Raw genomic sequence first — 22,899 nt, 5'->3', positions numbered from 1 at the left:
CCCGGAGAAGCCTGGAGCAAAGTGGGGTCCTGCTGAGGGATCTTAATGGGGAGCCGCTCCTTGTTGGCACCCAGGCCTACCAGGCATGGGCTGGAGACCACAAGTGCACAGCAGAGAGGAAGTGGAGGAAAGCGCCCTGGGTCTGGATTTTAGAAGGGCTGGATGTGAGTCTGCTTCCACCATTACCCAGGCTGCCCATGTGACCACTGGGCACTCACTGTTTCTGGTTTCTTTGGCAGGAAAACCTCCTTACGTACAGAATACAAGGGACTGCCAGGAAGACACCTGAGCATGCTCTCCGACCCTCAGACACTCTCCAGTGCTAAGTGTCATGAAGCCTCACCCGCCCCTGGGGGCCTGCCAGCGTGGCGGGAAGGGATGCACACGCACGTAAGGTGAGGGTCGTCTAGGGAACTCCACCAAGGCCCAGGAGTCAGGACTCGTGCTCTCACTGCCAGAGGCCTGGGTTCAATCCCTGGTGAGGGAACCAAGATCCCGGAAACCAGGCAGTGAGGCCAAAAAACCAGTAATAAAAAGAAGAACGTCTAGAATTTAGAATTAGTGACAGGAACACTGCGTATTCAGGGCAGTGGGCTGACGTCATGAGGGCGGTGGCAAGGTAAACGGAAAACAGGAAGAGACATTCCAGGCTGGGAAGACCGTGAACAGAGGCGCAGCCACAAGTCTACATGTGACCTGCTCTGACAGCAGACGCACACGGCAAGGCAGACCTGAACAAGCCGGCCCTGTGGTGGGCTTTCCTTGCACCGGTTTATCTTGTTGGTGCAGGATCTGAGGTCCCCGGCCACGGGTGGAACCTGGACCCATGGCAGTGAAAGCCCTGAGTCTTAACCACGGGGCTGCCAGGGAACTTCCTCATCTGGCAATCTAAAACAGGGGGAGGTAAAATGAAAAATCCAGAGTCCCCATTCTTTTAGAAGACCTGGCCCCACTGGGGTCCTCTCCCCAGCAGCAGTGTCCTCCGGAGCTCCTGACGGGGGCGCACCACATTCACTTCGCTGTCCGCTACCTTCTCAACCCAGCCCACTTCACTTGCTCCATGACTGCCTAACTCCATCAACATCTGAGCACGTGACCCCTCTGCAAACAAAACCTTCTGTCTGGAAAGGAGGTTTGTGAAGGGAACGACACGAGGGCAGACACGGGTCCCTAGGGATGCCTAAAAGCGGGGATCTGAACCAGGCCCAGGCTCAACAGCCTCCCTCTCCCGGCGCCCCCGGCCGCAGCTGGCCCGCCCCGCACACCTGACATCTTTGCCCACGGTCATGGACGCGATCACTTTCTTCACTGCCTCCTTCTTCTTCTCCTTCTTGTCACTGTTCAGTTCTGCCTTCAGCTCAAAGATCTCTCCTAAAAAAGGAGGCAGTGTGAGTGATCCATTTCCACCTGCCAAGCGAGGATGCCCAGTCCCCAACCGCCAAAAGAACAGAAAGAAGGCAGGGAAGACACTCTGTGCTGCCCGCTGAGGGCAGTTCTGGGTCCTGGGCTCGGTGGGGCAGGCAGCAGAGGACGGAAGCCTGGAGGTCACGCTCAACTGAGGGGAGAGGAACCGTGGAAGCTATGGAGACAAGAACAGTGCGGACAGGTCCTGTTCAGCTAGACAGCTAAAAAACACACAGAGGGAGGCAGGGTTCTCCTCAGCCACCGCACCCAGCGCGGGATGGAACCTGGGGACGTGAGGTTTGAGGGGGGAGGGCAGGATCTGCTCAATTCCCACACATGGCTTTTCCTGTTTTCCTAGAGCCTCGAGTTAAAAGAGCTCACTCAGGGTTTCACTTCCTGAGCCACAAGTGGCGGCTCAGACCTGAAAAGGGGAATTCAGCTGGCCCACAAGCGCTCCGGGGCTTGATAAACTGTTCTTAAGAACTTGAGGACTGGAAAAAAGCAGATGAGGAAGCAGGCCGGTTCAGGGTCCTGTTGTGGGCAGGGAGGCAGGCCCCTGACAGCCCCAGGGACAGGGTAAGGGGCAGCCGGCGGAGTGAGACAGGCCTCCTGCCCTCAAGACAGCTGCAGCCTGCCTTCCCGAGCCTTCTTCTAAGCCAGGAGCCTCCCTAACTTCTTCCCATGCCTTTTCTCATTTCACCCTCACAATAGCGCCATACTTCCCCTCCTTTGCAGATGAGCAAATGGAGAACAGAAGAGGTTCGGGAACTAGACAAGGACACAACTGTGAGAAGGAAGGCCAAGATTCAAAACCAGGCTTGCCAGCTCCAAAGCCTGCGTGCTCTGGCCGACCCAGGACATTCGCCCTGCTTCTCTGAACTCACTTCCTCGTCTGCACTCTCAGCCTCGCCTGGGCCTTGAAGTTTCTCCTGTAACAGTGGCAAAACACTCAGCTCAGTGCCTGGTGCTCAGTGGCCAGCGTGAAAGGTGGCCGTGATTATTACTAACTTGCCACGTGACCCTCTTTGTCTGGGCTCCCTTTTTTGTAGGAGCGTCCCCGACTACTCTCTTAAGTTGCCTGGGGTGGGGGTGAAGCAGAAACTATCAGGAGAGGGGGAAGTGCTAGAGGAAGTTCTGGATAGATTTACATGGAAAAAAAAAGAACAGGTATTTTTTCCATTGTTCTTTTTTTTTTTTTTAAATGACTGAACAACATGGCGTTCAGCAAAGTACCTGTGAGGAGAGGCAGTAAACAGGTTAATCGAGAACGATCAGGCAGCGCAGCCTGGGCAAGGCCACACTGAGGAAATTGCTCAACAGAGCCAGGAGGAATCTGCAGAGCTTGCAGTTCAAACCCAAGGCTCTGGAGCGCTAAGGGGACATATGCCCTTCTCCTCCAGGAGACTGGGGACTGTATGTCCCTGATGTGGGATCCAATAGACCCCAGGACCCACCCTGAGCCCTGCTGCCCCTGCTTTGTTTCAGATGACTGACCAGCTTCAGTACAACTGGGAGTCAACTGATGGGCTGAGGCCCAGGTCTCCTCAGCCCCAAGAAGGCCAGCGCAGTGAACCCGGAATTGGCCTGCTTCTGAAATGTCTCCTTCCTGTCATGGGCCCGAATCCAGTCAGGCACCGAGCCCACCTCCTCAGTCACACACCAGGCACCTGCTCCACCCCCAGCAGCACCCCAGCCTTCCTCCCCAGCTCAGGAAACACCATCTCCCATGCGAGCTGTGGTTCTGCCTCCCCAAGCCTCACCTACTTTGATCCTTGATTAGAATCTGACCCAGACCTCTTTTTGCCTAAAACCATCACTGACGTCAAGTTTGGTCCCAGACATTTCCCTAGACTTTTTCCTCAAAAGAAACTCACAAAACCCCCACACTGACACCCCAATACGCTCAGCACTGTTCTCCCGCTCTGGCCTGGTTCACCAGGCCCTGTATACCTCTCCACCTCTCCTTCCATCACACTCTTCAGTCACTTGGGCCAGGCTTCCCTTTCCCTAGATGGACCCTGGGCCCAGCACCCGCCCACCCCCCTCCCCTCCCCCTCTTTACCTGGCTAGCCCCATACAGGCCACCCCCCCACCAATATCACAGCACCCACAGCCATTTAGAGTGATCACTACTTAATAAACTGTCCTCTCTGCCCAACAGCAAGCAAAGCCAGGCCAGAGACTCCATGTGTCTCCTCCACTGCACACGGCAGACACTCGGGGAAAGTGGCCAGAGAAACGAGTGCCTGATGTGCAGGCCCTGGCTCCGCTGACCCAAGGACAGACCCTCCCCATCTGTTCAGCAGGCGAGTGCTAGTCTCACTCGGACAGAAGGAAGAAGGAAGGAAGGGCCAGACAGAAAGATGCTTACAGGGTTAAAGCACACTTGTCAGCCACTACAGCAAACTCCACTTCCTGAAAAGCAGAAACAACTCCAACACCCAACAACCCAAGTCTAGCTTAGCAAATTTCAATGCAGCAACTCAAAAGACTGAGTCTTCAGAACTGTGGGGAAATGATTACGATAATGTCAGACGAAAAACAGGATATAAACTCTGACTTCAAGCACGTAAAACACGTGCCCAAGGCTAAGTGAGGACCAGATAAGCACAGCTCTCACTGAGGAACTGCTGACAGGGCTGCGTGCTTTCTGTCTTCCAGGGTGTGGAAAAAAGTCCCTCATTGTAGATAACTCAAAGCCATGGGGAACAAAAGAGGACTTTTTTTTTTTCTATACTTGGAGCTAATGCCTTTTCCTTTTGGAATTCTGAAGGAAGTGGTCAACTTCTTACACCATCAGCAGTTCAAATTTCCGGATCCACAAGGTTAAAAATGCTCTGTGTGATTCTTGCCACTCATTTCCAGGCCTCCACCCACCCTCACCCCCAACTGCTACAGGGAGCAAGCAGAAATGAAGGGCAGAGAACAAGGAGACGAGCCCACGATGAAACACACAGTACCTTTCTTAGTCGTGGTGAAGTACTTGGAGTCCGTCATTTTGGTCCCTTATCTGTGGCCAGACTCTGCAAGACAGAAGAAAAGGTGACTTGCCCTGTGTTCCACTCCATTTTGATTTCACAAGAGGGGAGGATGATCCAGTGCAGGCCTGGCAAGGGAAGAGAGCTTCTCATCTCTTTACTGGGCAAATGAACTGTTGGATAATAGCTGACTGGGTTCTGGAAGGTAACTCTGAAGGATCTATCACAATTTCAAATGTGCATACCCTTTGGCCCAGCAGTTTGACTCCTAGGAATCTCTCCCATGGAAATACCTGCACAGTACTGTCCGTAACAACTTGCCACCGGAAATAAATGCCCATGGATAAGGGAATGGCTCCATACTTTGTAAGAGTCCAAGGATGAAAAAGCACTTAACGATCATGGTTACAGCAACTCCTACGCGGTGCTCACTCTGTCTAGCACTGTGTTAAATGCTCTGCACACGTGAGTTCATCACAGCCTCAGGAAGGTACTATCATTGCCTACAGAGTCAAATGCGCTTGGAAAACGCCGAGTTTAAAAAGCTAGGGGGAAAAAAAAAAAAAAGCTAGGGGGGACTTCTCTCCCCAGCTGTTTCCAGGCTTCTCTAACAGTGACAGGCATTAAACTTCTCTAGAGAGGGTGGGAATCGACACGCTGCAAGCTCCACAGCACTCTCCCAACCTAACTGGCTAGTTTTCTCAAAGCATCTCTCAGGACACCTCCTAACATAAAACTCATGGTGTGAAGTGCTGGTCTGCGGCGACAAGGCAAAGAGAGCACCAAGGCCCTCTCGTTCATTCAACGTTTACTGAGCACCTACCACGGAGCCTCGATAGTTCTTCTTGGTCAACATACGAGAGATGAGCCACAAAGGAGCCAAGTACCGCGGGTACATGGCAGAGGCTTCTGGGGTTGCTCTAACATTTATTAACACGCTATCACTGGGAACCTCCCTGGTGGTCCAGTGGTTAAGGCTCTGCACATCCAAGCAGGGGCTATGAGTCTGATCTCTGGTTGGGGGACTAACATCCCATAAGACGTGTTATGTGACAAAAAATAAAAAGCTATCATTTACTGAACTCCTATTAAAGCCAAGGGCTTTATACCCATTATCTCATTTAATCCTACCAATAAGGTAACTGCTTTTACCCCCTTTTATAGATGAGGAAGCCAAGGCTCAGGGATGTCAGGTAACTTGCTCAAGGTTATGTGGCTTGTAAGTGGCTGGACTGGGAGGCCATTTCAGCTTCCTTTGAGCTCAGCTCCTGTGCTCTATGGATGCAGAATTCTCCTTCCCCCAGGTGAGAGCAAGGACAAACCCGGACAGTGGCTTAGAGACTCGGTCCAAAAATCCATGAGACTTTCAACCTCCAGTCCAACCTACAGTTTCACATGGTACAGAAAACCACACAACCCAAAAAACAGACATGTGAATGGGGAAAACTCACTCACTGTGTCCCTTCTATTGCTCAAACATGTAAACCGTTAACACCTTCTTTCAATTCATTACTCCATGTGGGTGAAATGAAGGTTACTGTTGGGATGGCTGTGAGAGTCAAGGATCATTTCAAAAGTCCCTGGAAGCAAAGCCAACAATAGCTCCCCTCCAGCCCAACTGTACTTTTCCAGTTTAAGCTTCTACTTGTGGAAGGACGGCCACGGGGCTGTTCCCCAACTGAAATGCCCAAAGGTTTTGTTTCAGTAACCGACGGGGAACCAATACATGCTGTGTCTCGGGGCTGCCTTAGAGCCTTTGTGGATCCTGTTAGGATAAAGGAATAAAGGCTTTGCTGACAAAAGTATAAAGAAAAAGACTGAATCCCACATTCCTTTTGCTTTGTCAGCTTTAAAGGGATGACAGCACTTTTCTGAGGGAGCTGCGGGAAAGAGCAGACGACACAGCTGGTGCCTGCGGTCCTGGCAGCAGGAGCTGGGGCTGCAGACAGACCCACGCGAGCAGGACCCTAGTTGGCAGGAACGCGGCCGCATCCGTCCTCTGAACAAGCGTGGCCAGTGCTCAGTCGATTGTTGTTGAACGAAATGAAAAGTGGTTGTTCAATTAGCCCAGGGAGCCTTGGCCTACCCTCCAAGAGCTATTAGGTAACTGTTTAAGCATCCGTTTCCTACAGGAGTTGACATACGTTAAAAATAATTCCCTTCTGAGCATACAGAGAGCCATTTTCTCAGAGAAACCTCCCCAGTCTAGAGGCTCTTTCTGGAGCTCTAACAATGTGCAGGTAAAGGAGACAATGGAGTCTCTGTCACACAAGAAAAGCTGCCTGGCTTCAGAAGTCACAGGTGATGAGAGCGTCAGCAGAAGCATCCTGAACAGGAGAAAAGCTGCCTGGCTTCAGAAGTCACAGGTGATGAGAGCGTCAGCAGAAGCATCCCGAACAGGAGCCCACCTTGTTTCCCAAGGTTCAAGTCAGTCCAAGAAGAGGGAACAATGAAGGCAAGAGGGGTTAAAAATCACAGGCCAGGAGAATCACAGAAACCAAGGCACAATCGCCTCCAGTATCAAACCTAGAAGGAAGTCAGAGTGAGCACAGCGAAAGCTACCTGAGACGTCTCACTTCGGCGCAGCCCAGAAGTGTGCTTCTCGGGCAGAGGGGGCTGTCGGGGATTGCCCCTCATCCGCAGGCACCACACAGCATCCAGGGCCGTGGAATCCCTGACAGGTCTGCGGTGGACGCAAGCACCCAGGTGGAGGGCAGGGAGGGAGAGCTTCTCTTCGGGGGAATTAAAGAAGGCTGCGGGGTCGGCCAGTGAAGCTCTCGGAGATACAAGTCCTCTCATAGGTGCTAAGCAACTCCTCACAAACTTAACTGCCACGCCGCATGCCTGCTGGCGCTGGCGGCCTCTTCCCTCCGCAGCATCTACTTCGCCTATCCCTCTGCAAAGGGCCCGGTGGGACTGGGGATGCAGAAACCGTATCCCTCTGAAGTCATTCCGCATACAGGAAATTAAAGCGGAGGAGGAAGGGGAAGACAGGGAGAAATGAAAATGCTGTTGCAAAGCCGTGACAGAGCTCCGATTAAAAACCCTCCCCTCACCGGGTAAGACCCCCTGCACCCTCCAGGTGGCTGTACTGAGGGTGGCGACCTGCTTGTGTCCTCTCACCGCAGCTGCCTCTAGGATGTCGGCGCAACAGAGATTTTTCATCCTCTCTGCAGGAGTGGAAAAAAACCCCACGGTTCAGTCAGACTCTGAGCTCAGGGAAGGCTGGTGCTTTTCTTGGCCCCGCTCAGCCGTCGCCAGGCACCGCGTCCCTAACGAATGCAGGCCATGGGGGCCAAGGCTCTGACTGCGCACGTGAGCCACGACTCAACGCAAGCAGCCAATTTAGGCAAGAAAATGCTGAGGGTCTGGATTCCATCTTTGCAAGTGGCAAGGCGCATTAGAACAAGCAGCAACTGGAAGGACTTTCTGTTTCAGAGCCTGCTACGGCCAGTGTGATGAGTCACTTCTGCTAAGGATGCGGCGTTCTAGGCCGGGATACCCCTCAATCTCAGCGTTTACAGGCTGCAGGACGCCTCGAGGGGACGGCGCGGTCCAAACTCAAAGCAGGGCGTGCCTGGGAGGACCGGCTCACCCCCCCACACCCCCCCTCCCCCCGTCCTCCCGCCCACAGCCCTCAGAGGCTGACTTTGACGCCACAATCCCGGGGCTGGGCCCTGCCCATTTCACTTCTTCTTTTAGAATTGTATTGACAGGGCTGCTTCTCCCGCCACTGCTCTTAACGAAAGGAGCGGAGTGAGAAAGCCGCAAACGCGGTGGTTTCCTCTTACGTTTCATAAACTATAAAGAAGCTCTTGGTGAGACTCACTGACACGCTGGCCAGGAACAAAGACGTAATGTAATTTAAGAGTGGAAAAAGGAAAGACTAGCTAAAGACTGAATTTCAGCCACTGGAGTTAGGGCTGGGTTTAAGAAAAAAAGTCCTCAACACCTTTCAAATTTTTGAATCATCATCACAAATCTAAATGTAATTTTATGAACAGGAGATTAAAAATATCTTTCTGTGTTTTAAGCTAATACATCACGGGACTTCCCTGGACCACATTATGGGAATTCCCTGGTGGTCCAGCGGTTAAGACTTCAAGTTCCCAATGCAGTGGGCATGGATTCGATTCCTAGTCGGGGAACTAAGATCCCACTGTTGCTGCTGCTGCTAAGTCGCTTCAGTCGTGTCCGACTCTGTGCAACCCCATCGACAGCAGCCCACCAGCCTTCCCCATCCCTGGGATTCTCCAGGCAAGAACACTGGAGTGGGTTTTCCTCCTCCAATGCATGAAAGTGAAAAGTGAAAGTGAAGTCACTCAGTCGTGTCCGACTCTTAGCGACCCCATGGACTGCAGCCTACCAGGCTTCTCTGTCCATGGGATTTTCCACGCAGAAGTACTGGAGTGGGGTCCCATTGCCTTCTCTGAGATCCCACTACTATGGTCAAAAAAAATTTTTTAAGAAAATGGTGAATGTATTTCAACTTTTCTCCAAGGTCTCAAATTTACTAAGAGTAATTCACTGAGCTGTTAACTGGGGTTTCCATGGTGGCTCAGATGGTAAAGCGTCTGCCTGCAATGTGGGAGACCCAGGTTCAATCTCTGGGTCGGAAAGATCCCCTGAAGAAGGAATGGCAACCCACTCTAGTACTCTTGCCTAAAAAATCCCATGGACAAGAGGAGCCTGGTGGGCTACAGTCCACGGGGTCACAAACAGTTGGACATGACTGAGTGACTTCACACTAGAATTAACTGAGCTGAGGTTAACTTTAGTTGAAAGTGGCTAGTTTAAAAAATTACAATACTGGGTACAGAATTGGGGAATACTGTGCAATCATGAAAAAGAATGAGGCAGTGCTGCACATACCTGTGTATTTACTCTCTAAGCTATTAGGTGAAAAAGAGCAAGATGAAAAACTATATGTAGTGTACTAGGATTTCTATTAACAATTAAAATATTAATAAAACAGAAACACGCAAGTGTTTACAAATGCATGGACAATCCCTGAGGATAAATAAGGAAAGTTGAGGGCTTCCCTGGTGGCTTGGTGGTGAAGAATCCACCTGCAAATGCCGGGGACACAGGTTCAATCCCTGCTGCAGGAAGACCCATATGCTGAGAAGCAGGTAAGTCCATGAGCCACAACTACTGAGCCTGCGCTCCAGGGCCCACGGGCTGCAACCACTGAGCCCCAGCGTCTCAACTGCTGAAGCCTGAGCGCTCCAGAATCCACGCTCCACAACAGGAGAAGACACCACGATGAGAGGCTCATGCATCGCAACTAGAGAGCAGCGCCTGCTCACCGTGCCTAGAGCAAAGCCTGCACATCAACAAGGGCCCAGGACGGCCAGAATAATAAGCAAATACAATGGTTAAGTGCCTACGACCATCAATTAAAAATAAAAACCAGAAGTTGACAGAGGTTTCCTCGAGAAAGAAAGCTGGACGAGCAAGAGACTGGCCTCTCACTGCTTACCTTGTCTACCCTGGGAGCTTCATGTCCTGTGCACGGATCGTCTCTTTTCAATATAATGCAGTTTAGAAAACTATGCCGCGTCTAATCCAAAGCACTCCCTGCCCCCCACCCCAGGCTCCCCCTTCAGGCTACCCCAGACGAGCCCCTCCAGAGCCAGACAGGCAGCAGCCTGCTCGGCAGCTCGCTCAATCACCCTGCGCACTGCTCCACAGCCCTCCTCACGGCTCTATTCAGGATCTGTCCTGTCTGATGCTGTCAACCCAGTGACCAGCACGATGTCTGGCACATTCCAGGAGTTCACCAAATGTTTGCAGGCAAAATGAAAGACAGGTTCCCAGAGCAGCTACAAAACCAAGGGCTCATAACAGATTAAAACAACAGGACTCCTTGATGAGTGCCAGACAGTGATGACTGGGCGAACCGGGAACATAAGGCTTTGCAGTTAACGTTCTGCAAACATGGCAAGACTGATCCAAAGCTGAGACGGCTGGCCAGGAACTCTAACCTTGCTACCAGCAGCTGAGTGACCCTGGGCAGATTCCCCCACCTCTAGGCCTTCCCTTCTCCAGTTGTCAAGGGAGAATTCAACCAGATCCTTGGCCTTTCAAGCTGCATCCCGCCCCCCCACCATCCCATTTTGAAATTGTTTAAAATAAAAGTGGACCTGCTCTGGCTGAAGGGAGGGTGAGGGCCCAGAGGCTGGCTCGTTCCACTATGCCCACTTCTCTCCCTCCTCACCAGGGGCCCTTCGGATACCCCACCGTTCCACAGAAAAGTTTGAAAACAAAGTTTAAATGACCAAGTCCCTCTGGCATCTCACGTTCTAGGATCCCCTGCTAGAGGAGAAACCCACTTCCTCACCAGTCTTCCTGGGCATCAAACAAGAGAAACGGAGCACGATCATTCACAGAACACGACAGAAAACGTTTCCAAGGGGACAAAAAAGAAAACCACCTCAGAAGGCAGCAGGGCCAGCAGGCCCCGTTACGTCTTCAGTAGGAGGGAGAGTGCCAACAGGCCAAGCAGCTCCCCAGACGGCCGGCCGACGGCCAGGGAGAGGGCTGTCCTGGTTTTGGGCAATGATTCATGCCTGAGCAACTCCCGCTCTGCAGTCGGCCGAGAAGCGTGAAGCTGGCAGTGCCTGCGCGGCACGCCGTCAGCACCCAGGGACGGAGCCAGGAGACAGTCAGAGCCTGTCAGTGGGCGCAGCCAGAGCAGTTCAGGAAAGGAGACGGGGAAAGAGCATCTGACGAGGTCTGAGCCGGCTCCAAGACCCACCTCTGAGTTCAAGGATATCCGGGCAGGGAAAACCAATCCCCAGAAGTCCGGGCTGCTGGCTTCCAGCTTCAGTGCTGAAACTGTCACTGTCAACCTTGCCTGAGGGGTGGCTTTCGGAAGCCTGCTCTGAGGCCAGTGTTGCTCAAGGACAGTCAAGACTCAGCTAGGGGAGCGGGCAGAAGGGGCGAGGGGAGTGCCACCATCTCTTGGAACACAAAAGCCAAACTTTAACCAAACCACGTTTTGCTGTTTCAGTTCTGTCTCAAGGGCAGAAGTTGATTCATTTCATGATATCCCCCCACTCCTGCCATGCCACGTCAAGTTTGGACACAAACAACAAAGGTTTGTGTCCATTACCCCATTTAACACAGACGGTGTTTACCAGAGACAACGATTCTACTGCCCCCAGTAATTCTACTCATCGCTCCTCGCCTGTGTGACAGTCCCCTTTGCAGAAGGAAAAGATCCTCACGGGTGAGTACTAAAGGTCACATTACTGACAGGGAGGCAGGTAAGGCCACCTTGAAGATTAAAAGGTGAGTCAGCGGTAGAGAAACCAGATTTCAGACTTTCTCTCTGAGACGATGTAGTCACCAAACTCAGATCGGCTCTTTCGAGCCAGCTCAATTGCTACGAGAAAGTAAGCCGTACTCTTCTTTGGGTTTGGAACAAGATTTGAAACGCAGGTGGCAGAGGCTGTGGCGATGACAGCCATCTGTCACGCGCCGTGGGCCAGAAACGACATAGTTTTACGTGTGATCCTCACAGTGATCTGTGGAGAAGGTACTGATAATATCCCAAGTTTACAGATGGGGAAACTACAGCCCAGAGGGGTCAAGGCATCTGTCTGGAGTCACACAGCTGGAAAATGGTAGCTCTTACACTCTCCACCCGAGCCCCACATGAAGCCACACGTGTCCCACCGTGTCCAGAGAGGCGCCTCCTCCTCTCTGATGAAGCCCTGGCAGAAACACACACACTCCAGGCTAAATGGTACGTGAAGTATGTTGCCACACATCCCTGCCGAGTCCCTCGAAGGCTGAATTACAGGTTGTTTTAGGGCCAGCCCATCCAGCTGGCCCTAAACGTCAAGTTTGGTAACGTGCCCAGCAAAAGCCCGTCTGGGTGAGCTCACTGACTTACGGGGCTCCTGGGATCTGGATGAAAACTGATTAGTCCAAGTCAATCTTCTGAGACCCACTAACAACCGAAGTCTCAAAATGAAAAGGAACCGCAAGCAGGCAAACGGCACGCGCAGCGGTGCTATCAACTGAGTCTCCAGGACTGAATTCCAGCAACAAGCACTGGTTCTCAACTAACCTCCAAGCAAACAGCAATGCATGGCAAGATCTGCTGCTAAGTAAAGTTCCTTAAACACAAAATAATAGGGGTTTCTTCTAAACAGTCTTTAAATTAATGAACATGAGAAGACAGGATCAGAGACTACAGAACCAGGCTCCCAAGACCTTGGTTTTCCCGCCTATACATTGGGAACACTTTCTGAAAATCTGTCTCATTTTGGATATAGCCTGGGGCTCTGCCCCACACAGGAGCGCATACACACACAGCAGACAAAGTAGTGTTTCCCTGCTGGCTCTTTCAGGTTCCAAGGGCAGGGGACAGACGTCAGGGGAACAGCCAAGAAATCATGCCCTCCAGATAACACCCACCAAAGCTCAGACTTTGAAATGGGTGGGGCCTCAAAGGAAGCCCTCCTGGATTCACAGGGGCTTGGTGGGATGTGAAAAGATATATCAGATTTGGAAAGGGAGGGGTGAAGGTGATATGGAGAAGACCCACAAGATGCCAGCAATACAAAGAGTGAATTGAGAATCACTAAACCAACACGATGCCACAGGAGCGGCCGAGAGGAGCTACACTACATCCAAGGAGCGGTGGCTGCATGGGCGCAGGAGGGCTGAGAGGAGCTACTCCACGTTCAAGGTCAGGAGGGGCGGCCATGAGGAGATACCCCTCGTCCAAGGTAAGGAGCAGCGGCTGCACTTTGCTGGAGCAGCCGTGAAGAGAGACCCCACGTCCAAGGTAAGAGAAACCCAAGTAAGACAGTAGGTGTTGCAAGAGGGCATCAAAGGGCAGACACACTGAAACCATACTCACAGAAACTAGCCAATCTGATCACACAGACCACAGCCTGGTCTAACTCAATGAAACTAAGCCATGCCCTGTGGGGCTACCCAAGATGGGCAGGTCATGGTGGAGAGGTCTGACAGAATGTGGTCCACTGGAGAAGGGAATGGCAAACCACTTCAGTATTCTTGCCTTGAGAACCCCATGAACAGTATGAAAAGGCAAACTGATAGGATACTGAAAGAGAAACTCCCCAGGTCAGTAGGTGACCAATATGCTACTGGAGATCAGTGGAGAAATAATTCCAGAAAGAATGAAGGGATGGAGCCAAAACAAAAACAATACCCAGTTGTGGATGTGACTGGTGATAGAAGCAAGGTCCAATGCTGTAAAGAGCAATATTGCATAGGAACCTGGAATGTTAGGTCCATGAATCAAGGCTAATTGGAAGTGGTCAAACAGGAGATGGCAAGAGTGAACGTTGACATTCTAGGAATGGATCGGAATGGGTGAATTTAACTCAGATGACCATTATATCTACTACTGCGGGCAGGAATTCCTTAGAAGAAATGGAGTAGCCATCATGGTCAACAAAAGAGTCAGAAATGCAGTACTTGGATGTGATCTCAAAAATGACAGAATGATCTCTGTTCATTTCCAAGGCAAACCATTCAATATCACAGTAATCCAAGCCTATGCCCCAACCAGTAACGCTGAAGAAGCTGAAAGGTTCCATGAAGACCTACAAGACCTTTCAGAACACCCAAAAAAGATGTCCTTTTCATTATAGGGGACTGGAATGCCAAAGGCAAATTTGGCCTTGGAATACGGAATGAAGCAGGGCAAAGCCTAATAGAGTTTTGCCAAGAGAACGACTGGTCATAGCAAACACCCTCTTCCAACAACACAAGAGAAGACTCTACACATGCACATTACCAGATGGTCAACACCGAAATCAGATTGATTATATTATTTGCAGCCAAAGATGGAGAAGCTCTATACAGTCAACAAAAACAAGACCAGGAGTTGACTGTGGCTTAGATCATTAACTCCTTATTGCCAAATTCAGGCTGAAATTGAAGAAAGTAGGGAAAACCACTAGACCATTCAGGTATGACCTAAATCAAATCCCTTATGATTATACAGTGGAAGTAAGAAATAGGATTATACAGTGGAAGTGAGAAATTTAAATAGTCCTTTAAATAGAAATTTAAAGGACTAGATCTGATAGATAAGAGTGCCTGATGAACTATGGATGGAGGTTCGGAGGTTCGTGACATTGTACAGGAGACAGGGATCAAGACCATCCCCATGGAAAAGAAATGCAAAAAAGCAAAATGGCTGTCTGGGGAGGCCTTACAAAGAGCTGTGAAAAGAAGAGAAGCGAAAAGCAAAGGAGAAAAGGAAAGATATAAGCATGTGAATGCAGAGTTCCAAAGAATAGCAAGGAGAGATAAGAAAGCCTTCCTCAGCGATCAATGCAAAGAGATAGAGGAAAACAACAGAATGGGAAAGACTATAGATCTCTTCAAGAAAATGAGAGATACCAAGGGAAGATTTCATGAAAAGATGGGCTCGATAAAGGACAGAAATGCATTGGACCTAACAGAAGCAGAAGATATTAAGAAGAGATGGCAAGAATACACAGGAGAACTGTACAAAAAAGATCTTCACAACCCAGATAATCACAATGGTGTGATCACTCACCTACAGCCAGACATCCTGGAATGTGAAGTCAAGTGGGCCTTAGAAAGCATCACTAGGAACAAAGCTAGTGGAGGTGATGGAATTCCAGTTGAGCTATTTCAAATCCTAAAAGATGATGCTGTAAAAGTGCTGCACTCAATATGCCAGCAAATTTGGAAAACTCAGCAGTGGCCACAGGACTGGAAAAGGTCAGTATTCATTCCAATCCCAAAGAAAAGCAATGCCAAAGAATGCTCAAACTACCTCACAATTGCATTCATCTCACATGCTAGTAAAGTAATGCTCAAAATTCTCCAAGCCAGGCTTCAGCAATACGTGAACCATGAACTTCCAGATGTTCAAGCTGGGTTTAGAAAAGGCAGAGGAACAAGAGATCAAATTGCCAACATCCGCTGGATCACGGAAAAAGCAAGAGAGTTCCAGAAAATCATCTATTTCTGCTTTATTGACTATGCCAAAGCCTTTGACTGTGTGGATCACAATAAACTGTGGAAAATCCTGAAAGAGATGAGAATACCAGACCATCTGACCTGCCTCTTGAGAAGCCTGTATGCAGGTCAGGAAGCAACAGTTAGAACTGGACATGGAACAACAGACTGGTTCCAAATAGGAAAAGGAGTACGTCAAGGCTGTATATTATTTAACTTCTTATTTAACTTCTTATTATTATTATATTAACTGCTTATTTAACTTCTATGCAGAGTACATCATGAGAAACGCTGGGCTGGAAGAAGCACAAGCTGGAATCAAGACTGCCGGGAGATCAGTCCTGGTTGTTCACTGGAAGGACTGATGCTAATGCTGAAACTCCAATACTTTGGCCACATCATGCAAAGAGTTGACTCATTGGAAAAGACTCCGATGCTGGGAGGGACTAGGGGCAGGAGAAGAAGGGGGCAACAGAGGATGAGATGGCTGGATGGCATCACCGACTCGATGGACATGAGTTTGAGTGAACTCCGGGAGTTGGTGATGGACAGGGAGGCCTGGCGTGCTGCGATTCATGGGGTCGCAAAGAGTCAGACACGACTGAGCGACTTGAAACCAACACAAACACAGGCTGGGACATGGGCTCTGTGCTAATCTATGGCCCCTGTCATTTGATTCTCCAGTAACCCATTTAAACATGAGGATTAGAGATGCTGACAGAGGAGTGACACATCCAGGGCCAAAACAAGTGCACATGCTTAGGAGTCTGAAGGCAGGGTCTTGGCAGGGAAAGGAGCAGATGAGCCTGGGCAGGAAAGGATGAGATTCAAAGATAGCCCTGGATGCCAGGCTGAGCTGGGCCTGCCAGCAGATGTGGTCATCTCATCAGACGCCAAGTCTCATGCTAACAGGCACTGGGCGCCACTGACCATTCCCTCCCCCGTGAAACTCTCTCTTCTCAGGGTTCGAGGAAGCCATGCTCTCTGCTCTCCCTCCTACCCCACAGTCTAGCCTTTGTTATAGAAACACATTTATATTACCTGTTTCTCCTTCCATAATGAAATTCCATGGACGAGGATTTGTCCATTCCATCCCCTGCTATGTCCCTAGCTCCTGGACCGGTGCGGGGCAAGCAGGAGGTGCTCAGTCAATATGCAAAAGACTAGGGCTCACTTCTCTTGGGGAAATTTCATGTAAGCCAACCTCAGCTAAAGGGCAGCCTCCCAATGTTCGTTTCATGGGGTGTGCCAGGGTCGGAGCTCCATCTGTTCTGGTTGTCAAGCTATTTTGACAAAATTGAAATTGAGACTGCCAAACACCCTGGTTCATTTTCAGCCACTGCTGCTGCTGCTGCTAAGTCGCTTCAGTCGTGTCCGACTCTGCGACCCCATGGACAGCAACCCACCAGGCTCCCCCGTCCCTGGGATTCTCCAGGCAAGAACACTGGAGTGGGTTGCCATTTCCTTCTCCAATGCATGAAAGTGAAAAGTGAAAGTGAAGTTGCGCAGTTGTGTCCGACTCTTCGCGACCCCATGGACTGCAGCCTACCAGGCTCCTCCATCCATGGGATTTTCTGGGCAAGAGTACTGGAGTGGGGTGCCATTGCCTTCTCCAATGGAAGGTAAATAAATACGCGATAAGAGACAGAAAACAGGGCAAAGGGTAGAAGATCAGGTCGCAGCATCTCCAACGGGAGAAATCTTCAGGCCACTTCTCTAAGATCACCATCCCCTGCCCTGGGCACCAGCTCAGAGTGCGACCAGAGCTGCAGGAAGTTGGGGTACAAACGCTGGGGAAGGTGGGTGGAGGGGGCCCTGACACCGGCTATGATGTGAGCTCAGGGAGGGCCTCCCCTCTGCCTGTAACCCTCCTGGCCCACGGAGGCTAGGGGCCTTCTTCCTGGTTCCTTTAGTTGCCAAGCTCTTCACTGCCTTCTACTTGCTGATCCTTCTGCCTGGATTAGACTCATCCTTCAAATCTCAGCTTAGGTGACGTCACTTCAAAGACACCACCCCTGCACGCACTAAGTAGGTATTTTTCTGTCCTCGTAGCCCAGTGCTCCTAGTCACACATTCACCGAGTCATACACAGGTCTGTATGCTGGGGATGAAGCAGTGAATTAAACAGACAAAAACCCTTCCCCTCATAGAGGTTACATCCTAACGGCAGACTGGAACGATAAGCAAGATAAATGACTAATATACATACAGGATCTCAGACAGTGAAAAATGCTGTGGAGAAAAGGAAAACAGGGACAGGCGGTGTGGGGGAGGGGGAGTGCGAGGTTGGGATTTAACCAGGGTGGCCACAAAAGGCCTCCTGAGAAGGTGACAGGTGGTACTGCCTGGGGAAGAGCCTTCCAGGCACAGAAAATAATGCAAAGGTGGGAGTGTGCCCGGCCTGTTTGAGGAATAGCAGGGAGGCGGTATGGCCTGAACAGAGTGAGCTATGAGGTAGCAGTGGGTCATGAGGTCAGGGGAGGATGGATGGGGCCTTACAGGTCAAGGTCAGGACTCCAGCTTTTACTCTGAAGGAGCTGAGTCCCTGGAGAGTTTTAAACAAGAGTCCTGAGATCTGGCTTATGCGCTAACCAGAGGAAGCAGCTGTGCCTCGTTTCCCTCGTGACTTGCCCGTTTTTCTAATTATTAGGTCTGTTCTCTATTTCTTCTTGGTCTCTCCCCCATTGCAATGTGGTAAGCAACCCAAGGGCAGAAACTGTGTGGCTTGTTTACCTGCCACCACATTCAGCCCAGTGCCAAGCACACAGCAGGGCTCAATAAATACTGAATGAATGAGTGAATGTGAAGACATAAAAAGGCTCTGACCTCAGTGTCTCAACACCCAGCCACCCAGTCCTGAGAGATCAGAGTGAGGACCGCAGAGACAGACTCCTCTTATACCTGGCTATAACGAAATTTTGTCTTTCTACTCTGAATAAGCTTAGGACCCTAAAAGCTATTAGGGCGTGATAAAAAGTATGTGCCACCCAAATCGAGTACTCTACAGAGCTCAGCTGTAAGAAAGGTCTTCAATGCTGAAAACCAGTACTGAAGGCTTGGTTTTAAAGCTTTAGAGACCTGAATTCCAAATCTACCAGCTTGTGGCTCAAGTCCACAGAGGAGACAGAGGATCAGTGACTAAGACATCCTGGCTGATGAACTCTGGGCACTCTGTAGTCAACCAGCCATACTGTTACTCTAACTGGAGGAGGCCTCCCAACTTCAGGGAGACTCTCTTAGTAGAGGTCAGAGGTCAAGCCCAACGCTAAAGAACCCAAAAAGCATGAGGCTTGGGAGAAGAACCACAGCCAAGCCCTCCCTCAGCTCTATTAAAAGCAGGAGACAATTCAAGAACAAGGGGTTGGGAAAGGAAAGGCGGCCCCAGCAGGTACAACCCAGGCACTCGAGGGGTCTGCATAGCCTAACAGGCACAACCATACCACAGCTCACGAGAATTACTACGTCACGTGCTTAAGGGGTAAGTGAGGCTAAGGCAAGTGAATACGTACAAAGCCCTCAACGGTGTCCAGCCCACCAGGAGCTTGATGAACATGAGCCACTTTTATTCCTACACAGGGAGAGCCGTCACCACTGGTTCCTCCCTGCTGCTCCCCAGCCCCCAGGTGTCTGGAGGCCCTGGAGCACTCTGGTAGCAGCAGCAGTTGGGAGACCAGTTAATCCCACCACAGGGCGGATTTCTCCCGACTCTCCTGGGGTGATATAAGGAAGGATGGGAGACCATCTGGGAAGTGCTTTGAGTTCCCCAGGGATCCTAAAAGTTCAGTGCAATCAATATCCACTTACTCATTCATTTACTGAGCACCTACTATGCACCAGATATTTCACTAGGTGCTGGAGACACAGACAGTTCACACAAGTCCTCTCCAAGGATTAAGAGCTGCTTACTTAGAAGATGGCCAAGTACACAGAGAATGACAACACACTGTGACCAGTGCCTCAAGACATCCAGCTCAGGCTTGCAGGTGGTTGGGGTAGGGGAGCAGATCAGAGGGGGAGCACCAAGCAGCGGTCTGGAAAAAGGGGCGTGTGCGGCAGCAGCCTGTGCCCAGGAGGCGGGGCCAGCACAAAGCAGAGACACACAGGCCAGCAGCTGGGCTGGTGGGAGCCCAGAGCAGCTGCATCTGCCTGCACTCAGGGAGAGGCTGGAGTGGGCAGCTGGAGAGACGAGGCAGGAGAGCCCAGCGGGGCTAGAGCTCAAAAGGCCGAGCAGACCAGGCCAAGAAATGTTGAGCCTCAGCCGAGAGCAAGGAGGGTCCACGGATGGACATTCAAGTAGAACTGTTTAAAAAATATGTATTTATCCAATGGTACTGGGTCTTAGCTGCAGCACGTGGGATCTTTTGTTGCGACCCACGGACTCTCTAGTTGTGGAGTGTGGGCTTAGTTGCTCTGTGGCATGTGGGATCTTAGTTCCCTGACCAGGGATCAAACCAGAGTCCCCTGCATTGCAAGGCAAATTCTTAACCACTAGGCCACCAGGAAGTCCCCTCAAGTAGAATTATTTTAAAAAGATTTCCCACTTGCCTAATTAATATTTTCTCTCTCGAGCTGTTCATTCCTCTCTGTGTGAAGAGAAAAAGAACACAAAAATCATTCCTGGGCTGTGAAAACTTATCAGTGATCTATCTTAGGCAAAAAGACCTATTCAGAAAAAGAAATACCTGCAAGTAACAGAAGCCCCTTTGGCTTTTGGAAACACACTGGAGCTCAAAACTCATAACCAAGCCATACTGGCTCACCATTAGCACATCACACTTTGGTGCCAAGAATGGGGGTTTTCGGGAAGTAAGCAAGCAAGTCATGCAGCTTCGAGGATAACTAGAAAAAGATGAAAGTCCAAGCCCAGAGCTAGCAGGACCAACAGACTGAACTTGTTCTTAAACACTTTAAGGAAGTGAAACGAGAAGGGTGGGAGAAGTCCTGTGTACACAAAGGTCTCTGCAGAGAGAAGTAACACCCCCCGAAACCAGGCCCTCAGGAAACATCAACTGCCTGGGGTCAAGGCCCTCACCACAGCAGATAGCACAAACGTCTCTGTCCAGCTTCCACACGCGTCAGTGCTGAGGCAGAGGGGAAGGTGGTCGGATTACTGTAGAGCTGAGGTAAAGGTGGCTCTGGGTTACACTACCAAGAAGCTGCCGAACTGGGAGGAGAATCCACGGCTGACAGATGGGGGGACGAGAAAGGCTCTTTCCACCACACCACTGAGCTCTTCAAGTCGCTCAGGTGAAGCCTCTACTCAAACCACACTCAACTGTTAAACTTTATACAAAGTCTGAGGGATCTGAGTCTTTGAACACTCGTGAAGCCACTCTTCATGAAGCTGCCCTGAGGGATCAAAGGAGCCTGGTGGGCTCAACTCAGGACAGGGAGCCAGACACTCAGTGCTGCTCCTGTTCCTACCGTCTGTGACGAGTCACTTCAGCTCAAATCCTCCCTTGGAGGGATGGGGATCAGGTGACAATATTAAGTTTCTGTGAATTCAATGGAACTAGGAAAACAGACAGTGGAGTTTAAAAACAGGTACTGCACAGTAATGTTTATACCCCAGCTTTCTTTATACATGTGTGGAAACCCTCACAGGTTCATTAAGGCTTGTAAAACCCAGGAGTGGGTAGGAAGTCAGCAGGTCTGTGCTGCTGTCAGGGAGACTGAAGTAGAACAGCAGCAAGTGAATGTCTGCAACCGAGTAAAGCTCAGACACACAAGACCTAGTCCTCTGGCCATGAAGCCACCTCACTGTCTCCCAGGCAAGATGTGTGTTCTCCAGTCAAGAAGCCACGGACCTGCACTTTTCTCAGAGACTCAGGCCCTTGCCTTGGGAATGCTCTTCAAGAACCTAGGGCCAAAAGATACCCTAGGGGTCATGTGGTTCCTCCCCTTACTTGAAAAAGAATGCAGCTAGACCACTCTCAAGAGAGGTTCAGCATATTCTTAAATCCATTGCGTGGCTAGACTGTTTTATGTCTTGCAGTTCTCAACAGTTGGGAAAAACGTCCCTTCTCAGCCTGAACCATAATCAGTTACAGCAATGGCCTGCAAGACCATTTCATCCTAAAGAAAGTGAATCAATGCTCCTTAGGAAGGTAGAGGTGACGCAAGAAAGCTACATCTGTAGATGCTGTCGTTCAGTCGCTCAGTCATGTCCGACTCTGCGACCCCGTGGACTGTAGCCCACCAGGCTCCGCTGTCCATGGGATTCTCCAGGCAAAAATACTGCAGTGGGTTGCCATTTCCTTCTCCAGGGAAATACATCTTTCTATAGACGCAAATAAATTTAATGGAGGCTAAAGATATTAATCAGCCCCTCAACGCCAACCTTGCTTCAGTCTCAGCAGGCTGCAGGGCCCTGCGAGCCCAGGTAGGAACCCTGGCACTCATCCATACTACCTGACCGACCTTACAGGTGTGACTGAACTTTTCTGAGCCTCAGTTTCCTCATGGATAAAATGGGGATAATAATACTAGGTGCCTCACAAAGATGGCTGGGAAGTTTAAATGCGGCATTCTATGCACGGTGCCTGCACACAGCTCAATAACCAGCAGCTAGCATTCCCATCAGTAGTTCTGGCGTTATTACAGGGGTCCCCACTTACCTCGTCTGTGAGGCGCCTACGGACAGACCGATCCTCTGTCCAACCCCACCCTAGAGGCGGTGACGCCAGGCCGTTTCATAAATTTTTTTTCTTTTTTTGAACCTTGGCAAAGAGATAAGGCCCTTAACGACGACGAGGAGGCCTCAGGACAGCCACGGCGGTGAGTGTGCAGGGGGAACCAAGACCCGAAGAGAAGTTTCCTGTCAGGCCAGGAGCAAGCTCCCCTGGGCCTAAGTCTAGGAGTCTCTACGGGAGGGCGCCCCGGCAGGGACTGCGGACCTGGGACGGCTGGGGTGCACGCCGGCGGCCAAGGGGGCGCGAATGAATGAACCCGCAGCCCTTCTGCCTCCTCCCGGCCCGGGAAGCCACCCTAGACCCTCCAGCGCCTCGTTCTCTCCGTGACCTTTGACCCCCAAAACCCCTCACCTCAGACTCCCGACTCCCCGCCCCACTTCTTCTCTGGCTTCGCCAGGCTCCCCGCTTCCTCACCCGCAGGTCCGAACGGCTCCTGACGCCACGGTGCGGCTCGACGCGGCAGGAAAATGTCCGCGGCCTTGTCCTCCCGCTCTCCCGGTGCGCCCGCACCGCCGGACGCTCGGAGCCCCGCGGCTGTCACCTGCCAGGCGGAAGTGAGCTGCCCGCGTGCGGGCACTTCCGGTGGACGCACAGGCTGGGGGCGGGGTCAAGGGTACAACCCGGGCGGGGGCGGGGGCAGTGAGGCGGGGCCAAGGGGGCGGGGCGTCTGAGTTAACTCCGCCCTCGACACGTTGCTGCTCCGCCGAGCAAAAAAGACCACGAGATGGTTAGATAGCATCACCGACTCAATGGACGTGAGTTTGAGCAAGCTCCGGGAGTTGGTGATGGACAGGGAGGCCTGGCGTGCTGCAGTCCATGGGGTCGCAAAGAGTCGGACACGA

At 51.1% G+C, this 22,899-nt stretch overlaps 1 protein-coding gene across 6 annotated transcripts in view; it reads right to left on the bottom strand.

Annotated features, from left to right (window-relative positions):
- AP1B1 (adaptor related protein complex 1 subunit beta 1) overlaps positions 1 to 22,631 on the bottom strand; it is a 48,322-nt gene extending 25,691 nt beyond the window's left edge. For 4 of the 6 annotated variants that reach the window (XM_006069877.4, XM_006069881.4, XM_006069882.4 and 1 more), the window contains exons 1-3: positions 22,472 to 22,631; positions 4,365 to 4,427; positions 1,266 to 1,371 (exon numbers count right to left, since the gene is read on the bottom strand). In XM_006069877.4, the coding sequence (XP_006069939.1) occupies positions 1,266 to 1,371; positions 4,365 to 4,401 (143 nt within the window). In that variant the 5' untranslated portion in view covers positions 4,402 to 4,427; positions 22,472 to 22,631. Of the gene's footprint in view, positions 1 to 1,265; positions 1,372 to 4,364; positions 4,428 to 6,944; positions 7,285 to 10,818; positions 11,082 to 22,471 lie in introns of those variants that run through there. The other 2 variants (XM_006069879.4, XM_006069878.4) reach the window with 2 other exon arrangements.
- Between the last annotated feature and the right edge of the window lie 268 nt (positions 22,632 to 22,899).

The sequence above is a fragment of the Bubalus bubalis genome, chromosome 17, assembly GCF_019923935.1.
Source record: "Bubalus bubalis isolate 160015118507 breed Murrah chromosome 17, NDDB_SH_1, whole genome shotgun sequence".
NCBI lineage: Eukaryota > Metazoa > Chordata > Mammalia > Artiodactyla > Bovidae > Bubalus > Bubalus bubalis.
Note: the sequence above shows the minus strand (reverse complement) of the source record. Positions and strands in the feature narration are given on the sequence as shown.